Source organism: Prinia subflava, chromosome 9 (genome assembly GCF_021018805.1).
Source record: "Prinia subflava isolate CZ2003 ecotype Zambia chromosome 9, Cam_Psub_1.2, whole genome shotgun sequence".
NCBI lineage: Eukaryota > Metazoa > Chordata > Aves > Passeriformes > Cisticolidae > Prinia > Prinia subflava.
Window position 1 is genome coordinate 27,020,461 of NC_086255.1, and position 20,450 is coordinate 27,040,910.

Below are 20,450 nucleotides of genomic sequence, written 5' to 3' on the forward strand. Positions count from 1 at the left end.
TCTGTATTTGGTGGTTTTGGCTCCTTGGCAGTGCAGGTCTCTTTGTTTTTAGCTGTAAGACCTAAGAGGCAGATACTGGTTTTATTTTTCTAATTTAAAAAAGTAAAAGTTGTGCCATTTAGCCATGGTATTTCCTCTGTGTCAAGGGGTTTAGCAGGGTTTGTTGGAATTAGTTTAGTTTCTTTGTAGTTGTTGGCAGTGCCATTGTTTCTCTTGGATGTTCACAGCTGGATTGTGGCTGAGTGCTCAGCCCACAAAGAATAAGTCAATTATTAGGGGTCACAGAAGAGCATTATGCAAGTCAGTTGACTTGAAAATGTATATGTACATGTAAACATACATATATAAATATTTTAGTACAAAGTCCTGTTTTTATTCCAGTCTGGTGTCTCTTATTCCAGCTCTGAATAGAAGACCTGTCTCCGCTGCTGTAAGATAAATTCAGTCTGAATTTGTGCTCTGTGTTCTCAGAGGTTCCAAAGTGGAGAGGGCATTATGATAGTCCAGCAAAGATAATGCAAACAGAAGAGTGTTTTGTCAGGGGTAAGCGAATACTTTTGTGCAAGCTACTGTGTGTTAGATCAAACAGAGCAGAATCAGCACTGCACACTCTGAGGCTCCTCTTCAAAGGAACACTTGATGCTGTAGCAAGGCTCTCTATCCATTATTTGCTTGTTATTTTATCCGATGGTGTACCCAGTGATTTTAATTAATGCTTGTGAAGGCAGTAAATGAAAACTCCAGACCGTGATTCTGCTTTCTGCCCTTTGGTTCAGGAAAACATTGTTTTATTTTGTTTTTGTTTCTAACTTCCTTGAAGTTTATTCTTAAAAGTGTGGTTTAAGGAGTTAGTGTTCTCCAGTAGTGTATTGGGGTAGAATACTAAGGTATGTGACATGCATATGCTGCGCGTATTTAACTGAACTACAACAAATATTCCAAATTGAAAATTTGGTACAGTCATGATCCAAGTGAGATACAAGATAAAGCTTCCTCTAAAACCAGTAACAGCACTGTAAATATTCATGGTGGTGTAATAAATCATTCACCTTGTTAAAAGAGTTATCCGTACATCCTGAAATTTTGTTTCCATTTAAATGTCTTATGAGGACAAAGAAATGAGTCATAAGGATTCTGCTGCTGACAAGAAGCAGCGCATGGTAATTTCTTGCACCTCAGAGATGAGAAGGAACCTTCATTTCCACTTCTAAGTAGTAAATCCTTGGTGATTTGCATAAAGGAAATTTGTACTGGAGTGAATAACCTCGCCTTTCTTCCCAGCCATATAATGGGGTGAAAACCTTGTTGAGAAGTTCTGTACAGGATTTTGAGATATTTTAGAGGAATTTTGTGCTCATGTGTTTAGCCTGTGAATTCTAGAGCAAGGATAATCTCAAACTAGATCCAATTCAACAGTGAATTGTTCCTTTTGTGTGGTATCATTTCCTCAGGAAATGGTGTAGGATTCTAGGGTGGCTTCTGCATCCCTGTTGACTCTTGAATTCAGTCATATTTTGCTGGATTTTTTTTTTGATGGAGAAATCCACTGTAGTGTAACAACTGCACCGAGTGTGTCAGAAACACGTGGGACTCACCCAGAACGTCAGACTTTATGCCCTACTTTCCATTTGTGAGATGTGCCCCTTACGAGCTTCCCTGCACTGCTCAGTGCACTGCAACACAGAAAGACCTTCTGTGGGACTTCAGAATGACCTAGCTCATGTACCAGTACCTTGTGCAGCTGTGAACTGCACGGTGTAGACAAAATGTAGAGTCCATTTGTAGGTTATGTTGGTTTGGCTTTTCATGTCTTTCCAGAGACAGCAAGATTTGGTACTACTAAATCTTAAAAAAAACCCCAGACATAGCTTTATGATCAGCCCACTGTTGTTTTGGTTTTGTTTATTATCTCTTCAAAGCACTGGAATGAGATGTATGAGATGTTTTGCTGCAACACTGCAAGTGCAATTTCATTAAAATAGGACAGTTACAGTACCTCTCAGATCCTATGAGACAGCTTGTGGCTTTTGCTGAAGCTGCAACATGATTTCCCAAAGCAATACTCAATTAAACATGGGGTTATAAGACAGTGTGATCTTCACCAACGATGGAAACACTTGCTCTAAGGTATACTTTTTTTCAGAATGTTCAGACAGAACTATTATAGGTCAATGGGTTACCATATGGAAAAATCATGCTCTAGCAAATGCTCGCAGAAGCCAGCAGAATATCTTAGCAGTTCTGTTGGGAGTGGAGGTGAGAATCTGTTGTAATTCAAGAGCTCTGTGAAGGTAGGTGATCACAAATTGTTAGCACAGGAAAAATGTGCACGTTCTATACCAGAAATGGTGTTTGTTCTCATGTTCTCATGTTCTCATCCCCAATCTGGATTTGGGAAGAGCAGTTAGGTGTGGGTGACACCCATGCAGGCTAGGGAAGGCAGTAACTCCAACAGGAGTCGGTCAGTGGGTGCTGTAGTGGCAGCTGAAATGCCCTGCTGGGACTGGCAAAGGTGTGCTCATGGAAAACAAGGAATTTCACAGCTCTGTGGGGGCTTCTGGAGAAAGGGCCAAAGTGTCACTGGGGAGAGGTCAGTGGGAATGTGTTTCCTTTTTCCTTTCTGGTGACTGTGTTGTTTGAAGGTATACGTGACACGCGCTTAAGTATTCACAGGAAAGTGAAAGCCAATTAAAGATGTGGAAAAGAGAAGAGACTTGGAGCTATTAAAAAACCCCATAATTGGAGGAGGGGAAATGGTGATGCAAAGAGAGAGCAAAAGGGACTTTATTTGAACTCCGTAGGAGGCAGTGTCAAGTTCTCGTCAGCAAGAACTTTGTCAACCTGGAGTTAACGTATTGAGTGCTTAGAATCCTAGGATTTTTTATTTCTCATTTTTTTGGCAAGGATTAGACTCTATACAGATAATTAGAAAATGCACAAGTATACTTGATAGGATTAAGAAATTATAAAGAATTTAAATCCTCATGCTTCAGCACAAAGGCCAGTGAATATAACAATATTCTGAAGAATGTTCTCTTATAGGAATTTGGTTTTTTGTATGTCTGCATAAGATTTTAAAAGCTTTAGAGAGGTTGGTGTGGTGTCAGAGACAGATATGGAAAAGTCCTAGACAAGCCAAGCTGGCTAATATGGTAGATTCAATATTGTATTTACCTTCAGTGAAGATATTACTTACACAAGTACAACATTGAACTCTGACAGAGGAACAATTGAAAAAACAAGTTTTCACAAAATGCCTCCAAAATTTTGTCTCAAAAAACCTTCACCCTTATCCTTCCAATGGAACTGTGACAGATGGCTGCAAACCCATATTGTATCGTACTTCGTAATAGAAGAGAGATGATCCTAGACTGCACAAAGGATACATGGATAGTTATTTACATTAAAAATAAATTTATTGGAATTCAGATTTCTGGTCATTTACTTTTTATACCATTTGCCCTGTTTCGATTTTAGTAGCCAAAACTAATTTAACATGTGATTGTGCTGTGCAGGCCTGAAATGACATGACAATTGTGTGTTTCTCTTCATGCTGTGTTAACCACTCCAGCAGAATGCAGTTGCATGCTTCATATATATTTTCTTCACAAATAAAAGAAATAAGCAAATGACTACACCAATGAAATTAGACCTTGCTACCATTAATTTATCTGTATAAATTATCCATGTGGCTCCTTGCCTTCTGTCAAATGTGCAGAGAACAGAAATGGAGTGTCCCTGCTAAATCCAATTGACCCTATGATAAAAGTTGAGTCTCTCCTGATTTGTGTAAGTGGCATAAAGCGTTGTGCTTATTGTGGCACTCACTCCACTCTAAACAAACACTGACATTCCAGGTGAAGGACAAAGCCTAGCACTCTCGGTTAGGGTTTCTGAGTGATGGAAATTGGGGATTGTGTTCGACAGCTTCAGTCCCATCTCAGCTGGCACGTGCCCAAGGTGTACGGGGGAGCTTTATGCTGGAGCTTTGTGTGACCTGCCCTTGAGAGCTCAGGCTTTTCACAGCAAAGAGCTGAAGCAAGAAGTTGCCAGCTGATGCTCCCCCCAAGTGGAACTTACAGAGACCAATCAGTTGCCAAATTTTTCTGGCCCTCAGACCCTTGGGACATGTGACTGCCTTGTGGGGTGAAGTGGCACGTGGGCTTAGGTGTCAGCTGAGGGCACTGGTTGTTGAACTGCAGCTGAGACCTGGGGTCTCCTGCTCAGGGTGAGGGTAGGAATGGGTCAGAACCCGAGGGCTCAACCTGAGTCCTGCCCTGAGGGAAGTGGGGAGGCAGGAATGGGAGGTGGTGGTGGTGAGAGGAGCGTCTTGTGTGTTGAACTTCAGCTGGTTTTCAATTTTTGTATTAAAAATGCATGTTTGTTTCCTTCCCTCTCCCTCCAAGCATTTAGATTGTAAAATTAGAAAAAAGGCATTACCTGAATTGAAATGTCAAGGTTTAATTGTTTAACCTTTGTTTAAAAAAAGTTTTGTATGTTCTTCATATGAAACTTACTGTGGTTGATCTTTTGCTTTGTAGAGTTTTATGTTTAAATGACTTCAGCAAGGGTCAGTGGGCAAGAAACTTGTCACTTCAAAATACCTGCCCTTTGTGGATCACATTCACTTCCTAGAGCATCAGCACATGGTGGGGTACAAAGAGATGTTTTAGCTGCTTGTCTCATGGGACTCTCTGTGCACCCAGGTCCCTGATTAGGAGTCTGTGTCGGCTCCTGGGCCTTGGTGCAGTTCAGCTGGTTGGATTCTGAACCTCTTGTGCTGAATATTACAAAGGGTATTTTCACAAAATGTCAAAGTGGTCTTCCAATTAATGCAAAACAGAGATAAGTGTCTTGAGAGCATAGGTAGAAAACATTGCCTTTCTTTTCGTTATGCATTTCTATGTGTTCTAAAATTAGTCTACAAATTGAACATTACCCACCTTTCTGTTTTGTAGTCTTTCTGACAGTTTAGCTGATGTATTTGGTCATTGCTCACAAAACCTTTTCATTCAGTTTTTTGATATTCAACTGAAGTCCTGTGAGTTACCTGATTAGCTGTGGTAATGTATCATTAAACTGGGGAAAAATGATAAGCACTTCTGCCATATAGAACCCCCTTTTCCTGACATAAGCAAGTGCACAGTGCAGTCTTCTGCATGCACAGAGGACCAAGGGAATTGGGAAAGCCTTAAGTGAGATGTTGCCTTTTGTTTCGTTGTGCAGAAATGTCCTTTAGACTGGAAAGGGCTTGGAGTGGAGTGAGAAAATATGTTTTTCTCCAACTGCCCAGGTTCTGTGTGGTGGAGGCCTGAATGTCCCGAGCAGTGACTGTGCTGCTCAGCAGGTCTGGTCCTGCAGCTCGCTCTGACCCCTTGCCGTGCTCTGCTGTGGCTCAGGGAACACAGCAAGCAGTCTGTCCCTGTAGGGGATGCTGGCCATGGTCTCAGGGTGTCCAGCCTGTGTCTGGTGTGTGCAGCCACCCTGGGCTAGGAGAGGGCTGTGAGGAAGGAGCACCTGATGTATGCCTTTGTTACACCTACATGTGATTGTGTCAAGTGTACAAGAAGGAGCCAGGCTCCCCCAAACTTTAACCCTGCTTCGGTCTTGGGCTTTATTAACACCTTGTGTTGGTACTGTGGCCAAGGAGAACCTATTGTGCCTTGGGCTCTACAGCTAAGGAAACCTGTTATTGTAGTAAAAAACCCAACCCATCACTTCTCTCTTGTAGAACTGAGAAATGGTTGTCAGTCTAAATATATATATATCTCTACAAGAGTGGTCTCCATGGGGTTTCTGAGACGAGTAAATGTACAAGGTCATTGTCTGCCAGACAGTCCCAAAATGTAGATTTGGACAACATCAAAATATTCTTACTGTGTGAAAATGAAGAGCCTCTGTGACAAAAGCCCCCCTGAGAAATCAGCTGACATGTCTGTTCAGGAGGTAGTTTTCCTGGATGCACAAAATAGTTTCAGCCTGTGAATAAATAAATTATTTTGGTTTCATAGTAGTTAGTTACTGAGATGAATCAGGTCCCAAATACAAGTGGTTCATAGTACTGCGTGTGTAATTAATGCTACAGAAAATGCTTAAGAGCTGTGTAGAACTCAGGTGATGTGAGGAGAGGGGCAAGGTGTTTTCTAGATCTATTGTATGTATTTAGACAGAGATCCTTGAAAGAAAAAATGTCTTCTGGCCTAATGCTCATGAAATTGGATCTTTGGGAAATGGTCATTTCAGGTAAATTGGGAAGGTTGGAGAGCTAACAGTAACCACTGAGTCTGCTGAACCAGGCTACAGTGTTAGAGCTCTGTACCTTCATGATGTGTCTAAAGGTTTGACCTCAGACAGCAAATGCCTCACTTTTGGAGAGATTTGGGAAACCTTAAGAGCCCACAGTGTCAATTGTGCAGGTTATTACCAGTTAGACAAGAGGGCAATGTACTGCCAGGCCTGGGGAGTCATTCCCTGCAGCCCCATACCTTATAGTCAGAAACAATTCCATGATTTTGAGAAAAGAATAGATGCTGTGAAAGACGTGACAATTTAGTTGGTGTATACAGCACATGTTCTGGACGAGACAGTGATTTTATAAAGATGTGCAGTAAGAAGAGAAGAAATCAGAGTGTAACAGTGATACAATGACAGCTGAAGGAAGCCCACCTCAGCCTGCAGGGAGTACCACGGCTCTTGTCAGGATGTCCAGGCTCTCAAGCTGATACTGCTGTCCGTGGCATCCTCATCCTGCTGTACCTTGATTTTTATCAGTCTAGAATTTGAGTGTTTTTCACAGTAAAATTCCCTAATGCTTGGGACAGTGTGAGGATTGCAAGAAGGCTCTAATGTTGTGGCTTTTGAACTTTTTTTTTTTTAACTTGGCTTATGATTTGAGCATACAACCATAATACATATTTTCAGAAAATCTGTATGATCCAATAATGAATGCCTTTAGTGAGAAGCTGGTGACCTATGAATATACAAACAAAATTTCCTTATCTGTATTGGTACTTCTCATTAGAAATTCACTTTTCTAGTAAGTCACGTTTTTTTGTAACTGGTAAAAAAATTTGATATTTGAAAGCAGGAACCTTCTCTGACCTACTCTTTCTGCTTCTTTATTTGAGGTGCATCTTCTCCTTTCCTTAAACCAATCTCTCTGTGCCCAGCTTGAAATTAGGCCCTGGTTTGTTCATTATGAGGTTTATCTTGTTAGTTTAAGCATTTTCCTCCCATCTCTGTTTAACTCTCTGCACGAGCTCTGGTTATTGGTGTTACAGAAATGGTGTCCTGTTGGAACAGATTCAGGAAGGTGCAATATTGAATTTCTTACTTGTCCCCACGTGATAATGCTTTAGTAAATGTCTGTCCCTCTGACCATAGTGCAGTAGTAGCTCTCTTGGTCTTGTGGAGAATACATTTCAAACGCAGCGCTAAGAGGACAGGGACAAAATAATTTTGGTTTTAGTTGTGACTAAAGAAAGCTACCGGAGGGTGTTACAGAATGAGATGATATGAATGCAAACATAAAACTTAACAGCCAGTTAAGCTTTCTTAGTAATGAAGCCTAAGTAGCACCTAATAAGAAGTGTAATACGATATTTTTGTATCGATCATGCCACAGGGCTTGAGTTATCTCGTATTATCTATCCACTCTGACTATATATATATATCTATATATATATAATGCAGTTACTAGTTACTGAAATCAGGTGCAGCTGAAGGAATTGTACAACAGCTGAAAGTGGAGCCTTTAAGTGAAGCAATGTCTTCCTGTGGAAGGTGAGGTGTTTTAAAAGCAGATATTTTCTATGTGCCTTCCTCTAGATGAGCCTGAATTAGTGTCTACCATAGGCACTAATTGAGAGTGACTTTCATGTGGAGACAAACCTTAGGTGCAAGTTGTAATTAGGCTGTTTTTAAAATATTTTAAAATTTTTAATAATATAATATTAAAGAAATGTTCTGCATTTCTGTTGGTTTGAGGTAAGCCTGGTCATCCCCAGTGTAATATCTGTTTATCCCCAGAGACACAGGCCGACACAGTTAAAAAAAGAAAGGAGTCTAGTTGAAAATGGGAAAAACTTTTAAGAGGTCAGGTCTCATTTAAACATCAAAACAAGAGGGCTGGTCTTGCAGCAGCCTCTGGTAAGGAAGTATGTAAATGTTGAGCCTTTTTGAAAATCTGCCCTCAGGTTCACAGTGGGAAATACCAGGTGTTAAACACATTTGAACAACTGGCTAATTTAATGTATTCCGATGAGAACTCCTGACAGTTTGTGAATCTTGGTGTTTTCCCCTGGTTTGTCTCATGCAGAGCTGAAGGGAGGAGAAATTCAGAGTAATACTCCAATAATTTAAAGTAACTTTAGTAGGTGTTAAAAAAGTTATCTGTTGTCTGAAGTTGTTCAGTGGCATCTGCTAAAAGGAAAACTGGAGAATGCAGATTTGCAGTGTTTTAATGCTACCGAGTTTATAGCACTGGATGGCCATGGGGGATTTGAGATCTGCAAGCAAAGTGGTTTTTATATCACGAATACTAGTGCTGAGTGAGGACAGGAACCTTTCCTTAGTAATGAGCAAAAATAATTTTGGCATTTGTTAAGCCTTTCATGGGTGAGGAAAGGAGAAAGTGTTCCTTTTAAAGCTGATTTTAGAAAATGACATAGCAGCTTCAGACTGTTGCTAGGCTTGGGATATTTGCATAATCTTTGAATGCAGTTGTAAGTATGTGATACATTGCAGAGATCTTTCAATAGATCAACCCCTAAAGCTTGTCGATAAATAGATGCTATAAATACTTACTGAGTCACACTACACTCATAAACACTGCAAGTCTTTCAGCAGTTGGCATAAATAAATGAATGCTGTTTAGATAAGTGGGCTCCTTCAGCAGGGCTGTGCTTCCCTGGCTCTGTGATGATTCCTGGTGTCTCCCCTGCCTTATGTAATGTCGCTGTCCCCTTTGCTGGTAGAAGTAACAGCTGTGGGAGGGGGAAGAGCATAGATGGGCCAATCAGGATAGCTTCTAGGGCTGTGCATTTCTGGAGCTGCTTGTTGGAGCGTGGAACTGGCTGGCTGTGCATGAGACAGTGGTAGCCTTTGTGAACTTACCTTGAGCCTCCTAACATTTTGCACTGGGTAAGGCAGCAGCTCTGATGGCATTATGTGTGCCCCAGAGTCTTCCTTAAAGTCTGAGGATGTCCAGTGCTGCTTTGGGGCGATGTTTGGGGGTATTTGACTTTGCTGTCCTCAAGCAGTGCTTTAGTGAGCACAATGGCAGATTGGAGAGGAGATGATGCGTCAGTGTTTTGGTGTGCTTAAAATGTCTCCACGAGTGGGAGTGTGCAGCGAGTGGCACGTGATCCTGATGTGCTGGGAAACAACAGGAATCCTTTGCAGGTAGTGCAGAAGCAGCATGGAGGAGGCTTAGGCTGGTGCTCATCCCTCCTGCTTTCAGTAAAGGTGTGATGCAAAAGGGAGGAGTTGAAGCCTCCCCCCAAATGGAAGTTTCTGTTGGCCCTGTTTGTGCACAGATGTCTTCAGACAAGCTGGCAGGGCTGATGTGTTCCTTGGCTGTCAGTGCTGCTCCGAATCCAGAAGTGTTCCTTGGTACCAAAGAATGGGAGGTTTTATCAGCTTACCTGGAATCGTGTTTGACTGCTTTGTGTAGCTGGCAGAAGTGTTTTCCTTTTGTGCGTGCTCAAAGTGAGCCTGAGCCACAGTGACATTAAAATAATACTCAGCGTGTACAAGTAAAACAGTCCCAAAGGAGGCAACAGAGTCAGGCATCCCTGCAGAATGCTAACGAGGGTGCAAGAAATACTCCTGTGTCATTGATTTGTCATGAAAGGCAGGTGAAAAAAGCAGAGGGTGAGAAAGTGCAGCTCGTTCTGTGCTGAAGGGCAAAAGAAAACATAATTATTGAGGCACTTGCAAAGAACAGAGATCAAATATGCAGTGTTCAGAAAAGCAGTTATGTCCCGTGAATAATTGAGATGGTTTGCAGCTAATTCTACCTCAGAACTAGTGTTGAAGGGGAAAAAGAAAAAAAAAAGTCAAAGCTGTTTCAGTTCCACCTAGTGCCTTAAAATAGTATTGATGCCATTGTGATTAATGTGTAGTTCTGTAGAATCATGCACGATTCAAAATTACCAGAAATGCTTATTCACGTTTTTAATCATGCCTAACTACAATTCCAAGAGAAAATCTTCACTAATGGAGTTGCATTTTGTTGAGAAAACAGAAGTGCAGTTATTCTTTAGAATTTCTGTACCATGGAATTTCTATTTAGCTGCTTTAAGGATCTTTTTATTATTAATTGAGAAAACTAGAAAAGGTTTAAATTCTGGGATGTTGCACATCCTTAACCACTCACAATGCTAAATTGCTTTTTTTAAAAAAAAAAAAAATTAAATACTTTTAATACCTACATTATGCAATCTTTCCTGGTGTGGCCTTCTAGATCAACCCAACTGCAAAAGCAGTAGCAAAAATCGACTCTGAAGCACTTAGAAGGCTGTTTGTGCTCTCAGAGACTCTTACCTTCTTAGGAGGAGCTAGAGAGCAGCATCAGAGCTGTCTTCTGGAAAAACAAGGCCATCTTTATCTGCCACTAGTGCTCTCAGTTGATGCACTTTTATCAGCAGAGTGTGCTTTTTGCTGATTTCATGGCAGCAGCTTTTCCACACGAAATGCAGCATGTTCAATGAAGATTAACCCAAAAGCCTTCCTTGGAAAACAACTGGTGCATTCGTTGACCACTTGATGGCATCACTCAGTTGTGCAGAATCTAAACTGCATTGTCAGTAGAGCAGTGTCACTTGTGCTTGGTGTTTTATTTTGACCATCAAAGAGGGAAGGGAGTTGGTACACTCCCATCAATTAAATGAAAGCCACAACTCTAGTTTTGACCATTGTTTTTATTCTCTGTTGTTTATTGCTTAACGTTTTGGAATAATGTCTTTGTCTGCATAAATGCAAACAGGAGAGTGGTCTAGACTGATCCCCTTTGTGCTCCTGGTTAATTTTTCAAGGATGGCAGTGGTTTCATGGGTTAGTACTGACACAAGGACTGTTGTCCAGCACAGAAATGGCTTTTTGGTTTGTCTTTCCATGATATTGCTTTAAATCTCCAATTGCTGCATTTAATGTGGATGCTAGGGAAAGGATTTATGCAATTTTGGTGTTCATCATAAGTCCTATAAAATGAAAGCATTTTGCAGCCTTCATACCAGAAGTTTGAAGCTGTGTGTGTGTGCCAGCCAACAAAAAGTGTGTACTGAAAATGCTGAACCAATGGGGCAATGGAGCAAAGGCACAGTGGCAATTATTCAGATATAAATGACACTTGGGGTGATGTCAGGGGAGCTCTGAGAGTTTATACATGCTGAGAATTGGCTCACAAGACATCAGGTTGTAAAACACGGAGTTGAAAGGAAGCTGAAGGTCTGAAAAGTGCTTCTCTTGAGCAGTTGATGCTGTTGAGCAGTGAGGAGGGCCCTGTCAGTGCCCTGAGCCTGGAGAGATGGAGCCAGCTGCTGACCCCAGCACCTCATTCCTTCTCCTTGAGTAATGGAAAAATGATAAAAAGACTGCCCAAAAATTGGGGGATGACCTTTAGAAGCCATTGTTCCAAGTTTTTTTGTAAACATTTCCAAATCCTCATGCTTTCCTTGCTTTTGAGATGTTTCTCAGATGCTGCTTTGTCAGAGGTGTTCTGATGTAGTGATTATGTGAACTCTTATGTGCACATGCTAACGTAGGAATGTCCTGGTACACCTCTGTCATGCCCTTCCTCAGACACAGAAGAAGAGAAGGGAGGGAATATTTATTATTCTCAAGTGTTTTATCCAAAAAATGGGTGTGCCTAAGTTGAGGTACTTCTGGGTTTTGGCTAGTTTGATTTTTTTTCCCTCCTCTTTTTTTTTATCTTTTTCTATTTTTTTTTTCCTCTCTCCTCAAACAGAGAGAGCAAATTGTAAATTTTCTTTCTTGTTCTGAGATGCATTTCGTTTTGATAATGGAGTAGGAAATATCCATCTTCAGTACATATAAGATGATACAGCAATAAAAATGCTACATAAAAGGTTTCTGCTGTCTACCTTTGTTATCTTTTCTCTGTATTATCAGTCATTATATGACAAGTAGCTATAGCTTTGTGTGAATTTCATAATAAAAATAATAAATTCTTTGTTATTTGGAGAAACATAGTGTAAGTATAGAACATAAAGGTCAGGAAAAGCCTACAGAAACAAAAAAAAAGAAAAAATATATTTATTGCTGAGTATCCAAAGGAAGAGCAACTGCATAGCATGTCATTAGGTGCAAATGATGCAAATTCTTTATGAATTGCCTTCCTCAGTTAAGAAAAGAAGCTGAAGAGTAAGACACATCATAAAATGTGAAGCAAGAAATAAATTACTCTTCTTTAGTGAAGCATGAGGTTCAGTGAGTGCTTAGATAACTAATTTTAGTGTTGTTCTTAACACACCAATAATAGGAGTGAATCTTTGTATAAATCAATATTTTTAATAGAAGCACTTTCAGTGATATAGATGAGATTATTCTGTAATTTTTCTGCCTGATCAGCTGGTTTTGTACAAAAGCATTAAATTTTAAAGACCTTTTGAGGCCTAAAGAGGAGTAAAGTGTTGATAGCTAATAGTCTTTTGCCATTTTTCTGTGTGACTGAGTCAGCTGTGGGCCTGTGCTCTAAGTTCATGGCAGTTTCTCATTTACTACAGCAGAAACATTCAAGTTTTGCTTAGATATGTGTGAAGACTTCTGTGGTTTGTGTTATTTTGGCTTTACCTGGAAGAACTGTATCATCATCTTCTTGAGTTTGAAATATTGCTTGGTGGATGCAGTCTTTCTCCTTGCATCATTGTCTTTTCTATCTCATTTCGGTGCTCCAGCAAACCTCCCAGAAGGCCTTTTTCAATTTAATTTGAGAATACGTCTGTGGACATGTTTCCCAGAGATGTTACATCTTGATTCAAGATGCAGTTTTCCAAACTGATACATTTTTAACTCCTAACTCTTGGTTGTTCCACTGTTTCACCCCAAAATTTTAAATGTATCTCTGTTTATCTATAAATTAGCTAATTAACCAAATCGCTAATGAGATGTTATACCCATGAATTATACAGTAGTTCATATGTATATAGCACATGACATTCTCATCTGCTTGCTAGTTCAGCTGGTAGATCTGCTATGAACTTTCAGCAGGTATTACAGGCTGTGATAATCTCATGGAATATTAGGATTTAGGTTCCCAGAACCAGGTTTTTCCCCCCAGAATCTGCTGTGTTCTTCAGAATTTGTTTGAATGATTTTTTTTTCCTACTAATTTTTAAAGATAAATAATGTGAAAGATTACTGTTCTCTCAGATTGACTGAAGCAAGCATGAAGTCCCTGGTCTCAGCAGGAAGGTGGCTTTCAAACCTAATCGCAGACACTTAAATGCCAACTTAGTTAATCACTTCATTGCAGAGTAATACAGCATGTCTGAAGTCATCTTCCTTCCTTTGAAAATCTTCCCAAGCAGAAAGGCAAAAGCCTCTCAATTTTCAGACAGTAGATTTTTAAAATTCAAGTCCACTGAATCACTAGGTTCAAAGAGACCTTCAAGGTCAAATCCAGCCCAGCCCTAACACGTCAACTAAACCATGGCACTGAGTGCCACATCCAGTCTTTTTTAAACACACCCAGGGATGGTGACTCCACCACCTCCCTGGGCAGAGCATTCCAGTATTTTATCACCCTTTCCATAAAAAACTTCTTCCTATTGTCCAATCTGTATTTCCCTTGGTGCAGTTTAAGACCATGTCCTCTCGTTCCTTCAGCTGCTGCCTGGAGAAAGAGACCAACCCCATCTGATACAGCCACCTTTCAGGGAGCTGTAGAGAGTGATAAGGTCACCCCTGAGTCTCCTTTTCTCCAGGATAAACAACCCCAGCTTGATATACCCAAGTTATCTGTGATTTGGATGATTCTCCATTTGCAGTGCAGTAAAGAGTTCCTAAGGGTTAGTCAAACTGAAACAGAAAGGAAAAAAATTCAACTAAAAACTTGAAGAGGATTTATTAAATATGAGAGGGTGTCCAGAGTGGGCAGGATGGTGATGCCCAGAAGTGAGAGACAGAAAGACATCCAAGTTTGAGGAGGCAGTGTGAATGCCAGTAGGTGGGTATATTGTTAGAGCTGAAATTACACTGGCAGCTGCTCTATGGATAATGGAGGAAACAAAAGAACAAGTTTCTACCCTTTTCTGATAATAGGAAATCGCTGAAAAGCAGACTGAGCAATAGTCATGTTGTCACATTGCCAGGAGCAAGATAACAGTTCCTCTTGGAGTATTTTAATCCCCAGTGGTTTGGGGAGAGAGGGATTTAATTACAGAGATCTGAGATAAAGCTCTTAATGCAAATATCCCCATGAAGATGGTGCCAAATCAGGACTTTGCCATCTGCACCTGTCTTCAGAATTCGGAAGTACAAGAAGCAGTAGTAGAAGTGCAAGACCTGAAGGATGATTGCAGCAAAGCAGGAGTCTTGCATTGTCTCATGTGCCAGGAGGAGTCCCACTGATGAGAAAGGTCGAGTGGGTAAGGCAAAGTCTGAAAATTAATAGCCCCTTTTTCAGGCTTAGGTGTGGTCTTAATGGAATGTGTCTGGAGTTAGAGATGTGGGTCACAGAATGAGTTCTGCATATATTGCAATGATCTGAGAGTGAAGGTAGAGGCAGTAGGTGGAGAAGAAAGCAGTGCCTTGTGAAACACTGAGATGGCAGTAACAGTTCAAGATGTAAAAGGTCAAGCACATGTGTAAAAGGAGTCTCTGTAAACAGCCTTCAGAAGAGTAGGTTAGGAGAGATACTTCACCAGAACAATTACAAACAGGGTTAATCAGTAATTTGTGGAACTTCAATGAAATCCAAGAATAAGCTTGAGAGATGGTCTGTTGATGGAGGCCAACACTGGATAAGCACCATGACATGATTTAATTAGCTCAAAAAATTAATGAAGATTTAGTCTTCAGGTATGATGATGTTCATGTTTTCATCATGTTAGACTGCACATTTCTTACAGTGTGGTTTGTATGATGTTGGTATCTTCTTAAAATGAAGTTTGGTGGTGATAAAGTAATTCTTAGCACAGTAAACTAATATCTATTTCTGTTTAAATAGCAGTCAAATCTGGGGCAGGATTACCAGAACACTTCTGTCTTTTCATCTGTAGAAGAAATACTTTAAAAGCCTTATTTCTTAAAACCTATCTAAGTAAAGAGATCCGCAACATAAATAAATGTGAAAGCATTCTAGTTATAAGAATATTAAATGTATACTACCGTAACTATAGTAGTTAATGATCACTGAAGTTCTCAAGGTGTTTTGATTCCCCTTTCCCATATGTTGGTAGTTTGATGTGGACCAAAGCATTTCAGATCAAATGTATTCAGCTCGTAAGCAAATCAAGATCACGGTTATGAAATTTTTATGCAAAAATTACAGGTTCTTTTTAATGCTTGTGAAACTGCAGCTAATAGACAGAATTAGCCACTTACTCAGTCACAGAGTCAAGGATATTTGGTTGCTGCTGTAAATCCATAGCTGTTGTGAAGTTAAACAGAAAATCAGATCTCTTTTCCAATGTTAGTTTTCTGTGCAAGAAGTTGTAGGAATGTGGGGGAGTCCTGGAAAAATAAAGTGGTCCACCAGAGTTTGCTCCCAAGATTTTATAATCCTTGAACGTTCCCTTGCTAAGGAATTTTGAGATGCCTTAAGAGCTAATGAGATTTTTAATGGAGTCTGTTATGTTGTTGTTCCCCATTGTGTTACTCATGTAAAAAGTAATACTTTCCTTCTTTATGTGCTCAAAGCTTATTCTCACCCTTCAGTGCAATAATTGTGGAGAGGCTGAACTTCTTTGGAATCCATTGTATTTTTGTATAATGAAAGTCTTCTATTAGAAATGACATGTTCTGTTTCACATTCTGTAATTTGACTACAGAAAGCAATTCAGAAAACATGAAAACCTTTTTTTTCCTTTAGTCATTCCAGTTTTTATTGCCTGCTATCTCAAAACAGAGAGGCAAGAGGTGCACACACTTACTGAATAGCGTATGCTTTCAGGCAGAACATAATCAATCGACAAAAATATCAGGATGTGGAAGCGTATTGACTAATTCTTCAATCTAACCCGTGGACACAAACTACAAAAAACGGGGAGAATGCCTCAGCTGGAATGGTCTTTGCTGAGATATTTCAGCCGTGTCTGGTGGGCTGTGCTGGGAGATAAGGGGACCCATTTGCCGTGATCTGTTGCCTCTCTGGTCTTTCTGCTGCTAATAAGCAGCAGCTTTTGATTAGTGTCAGCCACTGAGTGAAGGTTTTTCTTGTTATACAACTGGTGATCAGCTCTGAATTGCACAAATAAGTGACTCTCCGAATGCAGCCTCCCATCAGAAGAGGCTTTGTTTTTCGTCTCCGTCTGTCTGGGTTGCCAGTAAATTGTTCCTGCTCCAGCCCCGTGTGGCTTGCTGCTCTCACCCTTGGCGACAGCAAAGCTTGCTGGCTGGAGATCTCCGCAGGGGTTTATGGCTCAGCTTTGCCGTTCGCTCCCTCTGTTCTCACTTCTCTGTTCCCTCCCCTACTGTGACTAAATAAATTACCTGTATGACATGTTCAGTTTTCTCTGGCAAGAAGCCTGGGAAATCAAATCTGTTCTCGAACCTGGGTCTCCCATTTGGCAAATATAATGCCTCCCTGCTGTTAAATCAGGTCAGCTCTCAGGAAAAGCAAAGAACAATTTCATATAGCTATAATCAACACAGAGTAAATTTAGATAATGCAGCTGACATATGTTTATTGTAAAGACCATCAAGGAAATAATTTTAAAAGCTCTTCATCTTTGTTGCATCAGGAAACATGTTGAACCTTCTGCACACAGAGAAGATCAAACGTTTTCTTTGTTATCCCATATCAAAGTGAAATATATCTATTTTCTGTCTGCTCTATGAAGATTTTTGGTGGAGCAGTTCATTGGTTGTGTGAGAAACAGTTATATATTTAATTATGGAGGCTTTTTGTAATTAATATTAATTGATACTTAACTGTTAATTACTATTAATTATTCATAACCTACTTCCTTTGACTTTCTGGCCTCTGAAAGTGGAGATACACTTAAAAAAGTGTTTGGAGGAGGCTAAAGAAATGCTTTTAATAGATTGTGTTCTCGTTTGTGCCTTTCCACCGGAGATGAGGCAGCAGGTCAGTGGCAGCCTGACGTGGCACTGGCAGTGCCACAGCCCCTGCACTGTCCTTGCAGGGGGAGCACCAGCACGGGCAGCCTCCCCTCTGCACTGAATTTCCTGCTCAGCTCTGTGTGTCCCAGGGGGCTCTGAGTTGGCCTGAGAGGCTCTTTCTTCATGCACTGTTAACGAGCTCTTGTGTTCTGCACGGGGCTGTGGAGCAGCTCCAGTCCCTCCTGTCTGGCTTTGCCGTGCTGGGGGAGCAGAGCAAGGGTTTCCTGTGGGTAGGGTGGGTCGTGTTGGGGTCTGAAACAGCTGCTGAACCCCTGAGCTTGCCCCCAGCCCTCTGCAGAGGTGGAGCAGGCTGTTCCTAGTGACCTCAGGGCTGCTGCCAGCCTGACCTGTGAGGGTCTCCTGTGCTGAGCTCCCAGGGCCAGCTTTACTGACACTTACTCAGTAGAGTTAGTAAAAGCAGCATCACTGGCGGCCTTACCGTCTTACAGTCTTCTCTCCATAACTGACTGAATAGCTGCGGAGGGCCCTGCCTGGAAATGTTTTCTATCTGCAGCTGAAGATCAGGCTGCCTTATCTGGAGAGGTCCTGGGAAGAACGTGCCATGTGGCATGCCCTGAGCAGGAGCAGACTGCCCAGGCCTCGCCACGGTCTGTGTTTCAAACTCAGCGTGAGACAAATGCTTCATTCCCAAAAACAGATGGGGTCAAATGTATATGCTGTGTTTTTAAATGATACGTGCTTTTCCAGATCTTTTTTAGGACAGCTATAGTGTTGCTAATAATTGTTTAGTCATTCATGAGTTGTCTTGGTTTGAAAGAATGTCTTTGTTGTTTCTTCATTGCTCTGAGACACACAGTGAATGTTTTTTATCAATTTAAAAAATCCTTTAAAACTCTGCTGTATGAGGCAAATCCTTGGCATGGAAATTGCTCTTTATTTTCCAAAGTCTTCATCCAGTGTACCCAACAAGGATACAGAGGTTAAAGCAGCGAAGTGAGTTTTAAAAAACAGGAATTCAGTTCATGCATGCACCAAGACTGACCTGAAGCAAGGGCCATAATCTCCATACACATCATCTGCTGTCTCAGGGACTGACAGAAGTTACATTATCTGTCCTCAACTTTGGCGTATCAGGACAGACTGCAGATGCTGTCTCCTACTGGAAAGGGATGATCTGATTCTGAAAGGCTTCAGATGATAGTGTAATATAATTTCAGCCCCCTGTTGAGGGCAAGGGCAAAACCTTTCTCGTTCCCATCTTAGCATCTAGGTTGTGTAATAAATATAGCGGGTTAATTAATGTTTTTTGGGGATAATAACATAATAAAATCATGGTTTGGTAAAATATAAAATAAATTGTAACTTAAATTCCAGCCAGCCATGGAATTAGAATTCCTAGGCAGCACCACCCAGTAACTACTATTCAGGGGGACACAATAAGGTGCCAGGAACTGGAGATGAGGAGATTGGCATCTGAAAGAAGGACACATTAAGATAAGCAATCAGTTCTCCTCCCGTGGGCAGCAGAGCCATCAGAGCACCATCATTGCCCAGATCCCCGGAGAAGAACGCCCCTCCATTCACAAACTTCAGTTTCCGTTCACCCACGGGAAGCCCAAAATTGACTCACAGTACCAGAGGAAAATCTTTTCAGCCAACCTGCGACGACCATGAATTCGAATAACTGGTCCCGGGAACAAAGAGACTGTGGGGAAATCATGTGCCGGGGGCAAAATAAAGTGTATAAAACCCGAGCCCTGAACAAGGCAAATTTGTGAACTTTGGGGATCGGCAGTGTGCCAGATACTGCGTTCCAGTTCACCCTTTGACGATCTCCCGGGTCATCGTCAACGTAACTCCACTGGGGGTTTTTACCGAAATTCTGTAACCTGATCTTTTAATAAACCAAATATATTTTTAATTGGACTTTGGGATTGGCATTGTTATAAATGAAAAGGTCCCAAAAACATCCAAGTTGAAATTTAGCAGCAAATTTTAATTGAGATGAATATAATTAAATAAAAGGGTACATTCAAATAAAAATGTCTTGCATTCTTTATAAAAGTAATTTAACAGTGAGTGGACTCGGTATCAATAAAGCATGAGCAAAAAGCTGGCTGGCCGGGCCAGGGTACATGTGCAGGGTTCAGGACCTACCCCATGTATGAATCAAAGCCTATTTCATCTATACTTTTATACTGTAGCCAACACCCCATCTTTGATTGTCTTCTCCCAGTTTCGATTCTTGAAATCTGCGCCACCTTCTTCATCGTGCATGCTCCAGCTGTTATTTGAGGATCTTCTGACTCCTTTTGGTGGTTGCAGGGATGAAGGCTACTCCTCTTCCTTCTATGTCCTTTGTTTGACCTCGCAAGTTATACATGTGCTCATTCATTACAGCATTTGTAACAGTTGGCCCAAGGCATTGCTAACCCCCGCTTTCCTCTCGCCCCTGCAGCCTGCGACCTGATGACGCTGGGGATCCTGGCGCTGGTGACGTCGACGGGCTGCGCGTCGGCCAACGCGCTGCAGTCGCTGACGGACGCCATGCACATCCCGCACCTGTTCGTGCAGCGCAGCACGGGCGGCTCCCCGCGCACCGCCTGCCAGCTCAACCCCAGCCCCGAGGACGAGGAGTACACGCTGGCCGCGCGCCCGCCCGTGCGCCTCAACGACGTCATGCTCAAGCTGGTCACCGAGCTGCGCTGGCAGAAGTTCATCGTCTTCTACGACAGCGATTACGGTAGGGAACGGACAGCGTTTCAGCCCTTCGGTTCTTCTTCGCTGGGAGTCAGGGAGGGAAACGTAAAGGGAGGGGTGGAATGTGACGTGCTGGGTTTTTCACTGGCAGAGGAGGAGAGCGTTTCAAGGGGATGCAGGTCTTCCTCTTGAAGGAGAGGCTGCTGTGAGGGCTGGTTCTCAGGCAAGGAGCAAAGTTGCTTAGCAACACCTACCCAGACAAAGTTTGAGTCATCTCACACTTTTTCAGTAAAATATTAATCAAATGTTGACACTGATCAGCAGGGGTCACATAGGTGTGCAAGGAAGTTCAGCATGGTCTCTACCTGTTCCAGAAAGTGCCTTCTATCAAAGCTGAGTACTGTTCTCTTTAAAGATTAATTTTCACAATAACTATTACTTTTTTCACATGCTTCTTCACACTATTCTGTATCTGAACTAAA

At 41.5% G+C, this 20,450-nt stretch overlaps 1 protein-coding gene across 4 annotated transcripts in view; it reads left to right on the forward strand.

Moving 5' to 3' along the window:
- Nucleotides 1–20,450, forward strand: part of GRID1 (glutamate ionotropic receptor delta type subunit 1) — a 485,278-nt gene that overhangs the window by 177,347 nt on the left and 287,481 nt on the right. For all 4 annotated transcript variants that reach the window (XM_063406045.1, XM_063406046.1, XM_063406048.1 and 1 more), the window contains one exon: nucleotides 19,727–20,011. In XM_063406045.1, coding sequence (XP_063262115.1) covers nucleotides 19,727–20,011 — 285 coding nt within the window. The remainder of the gene's footprint in view (nucleotides 1–19,726; nucleotides 20,012–20,450) is intronic.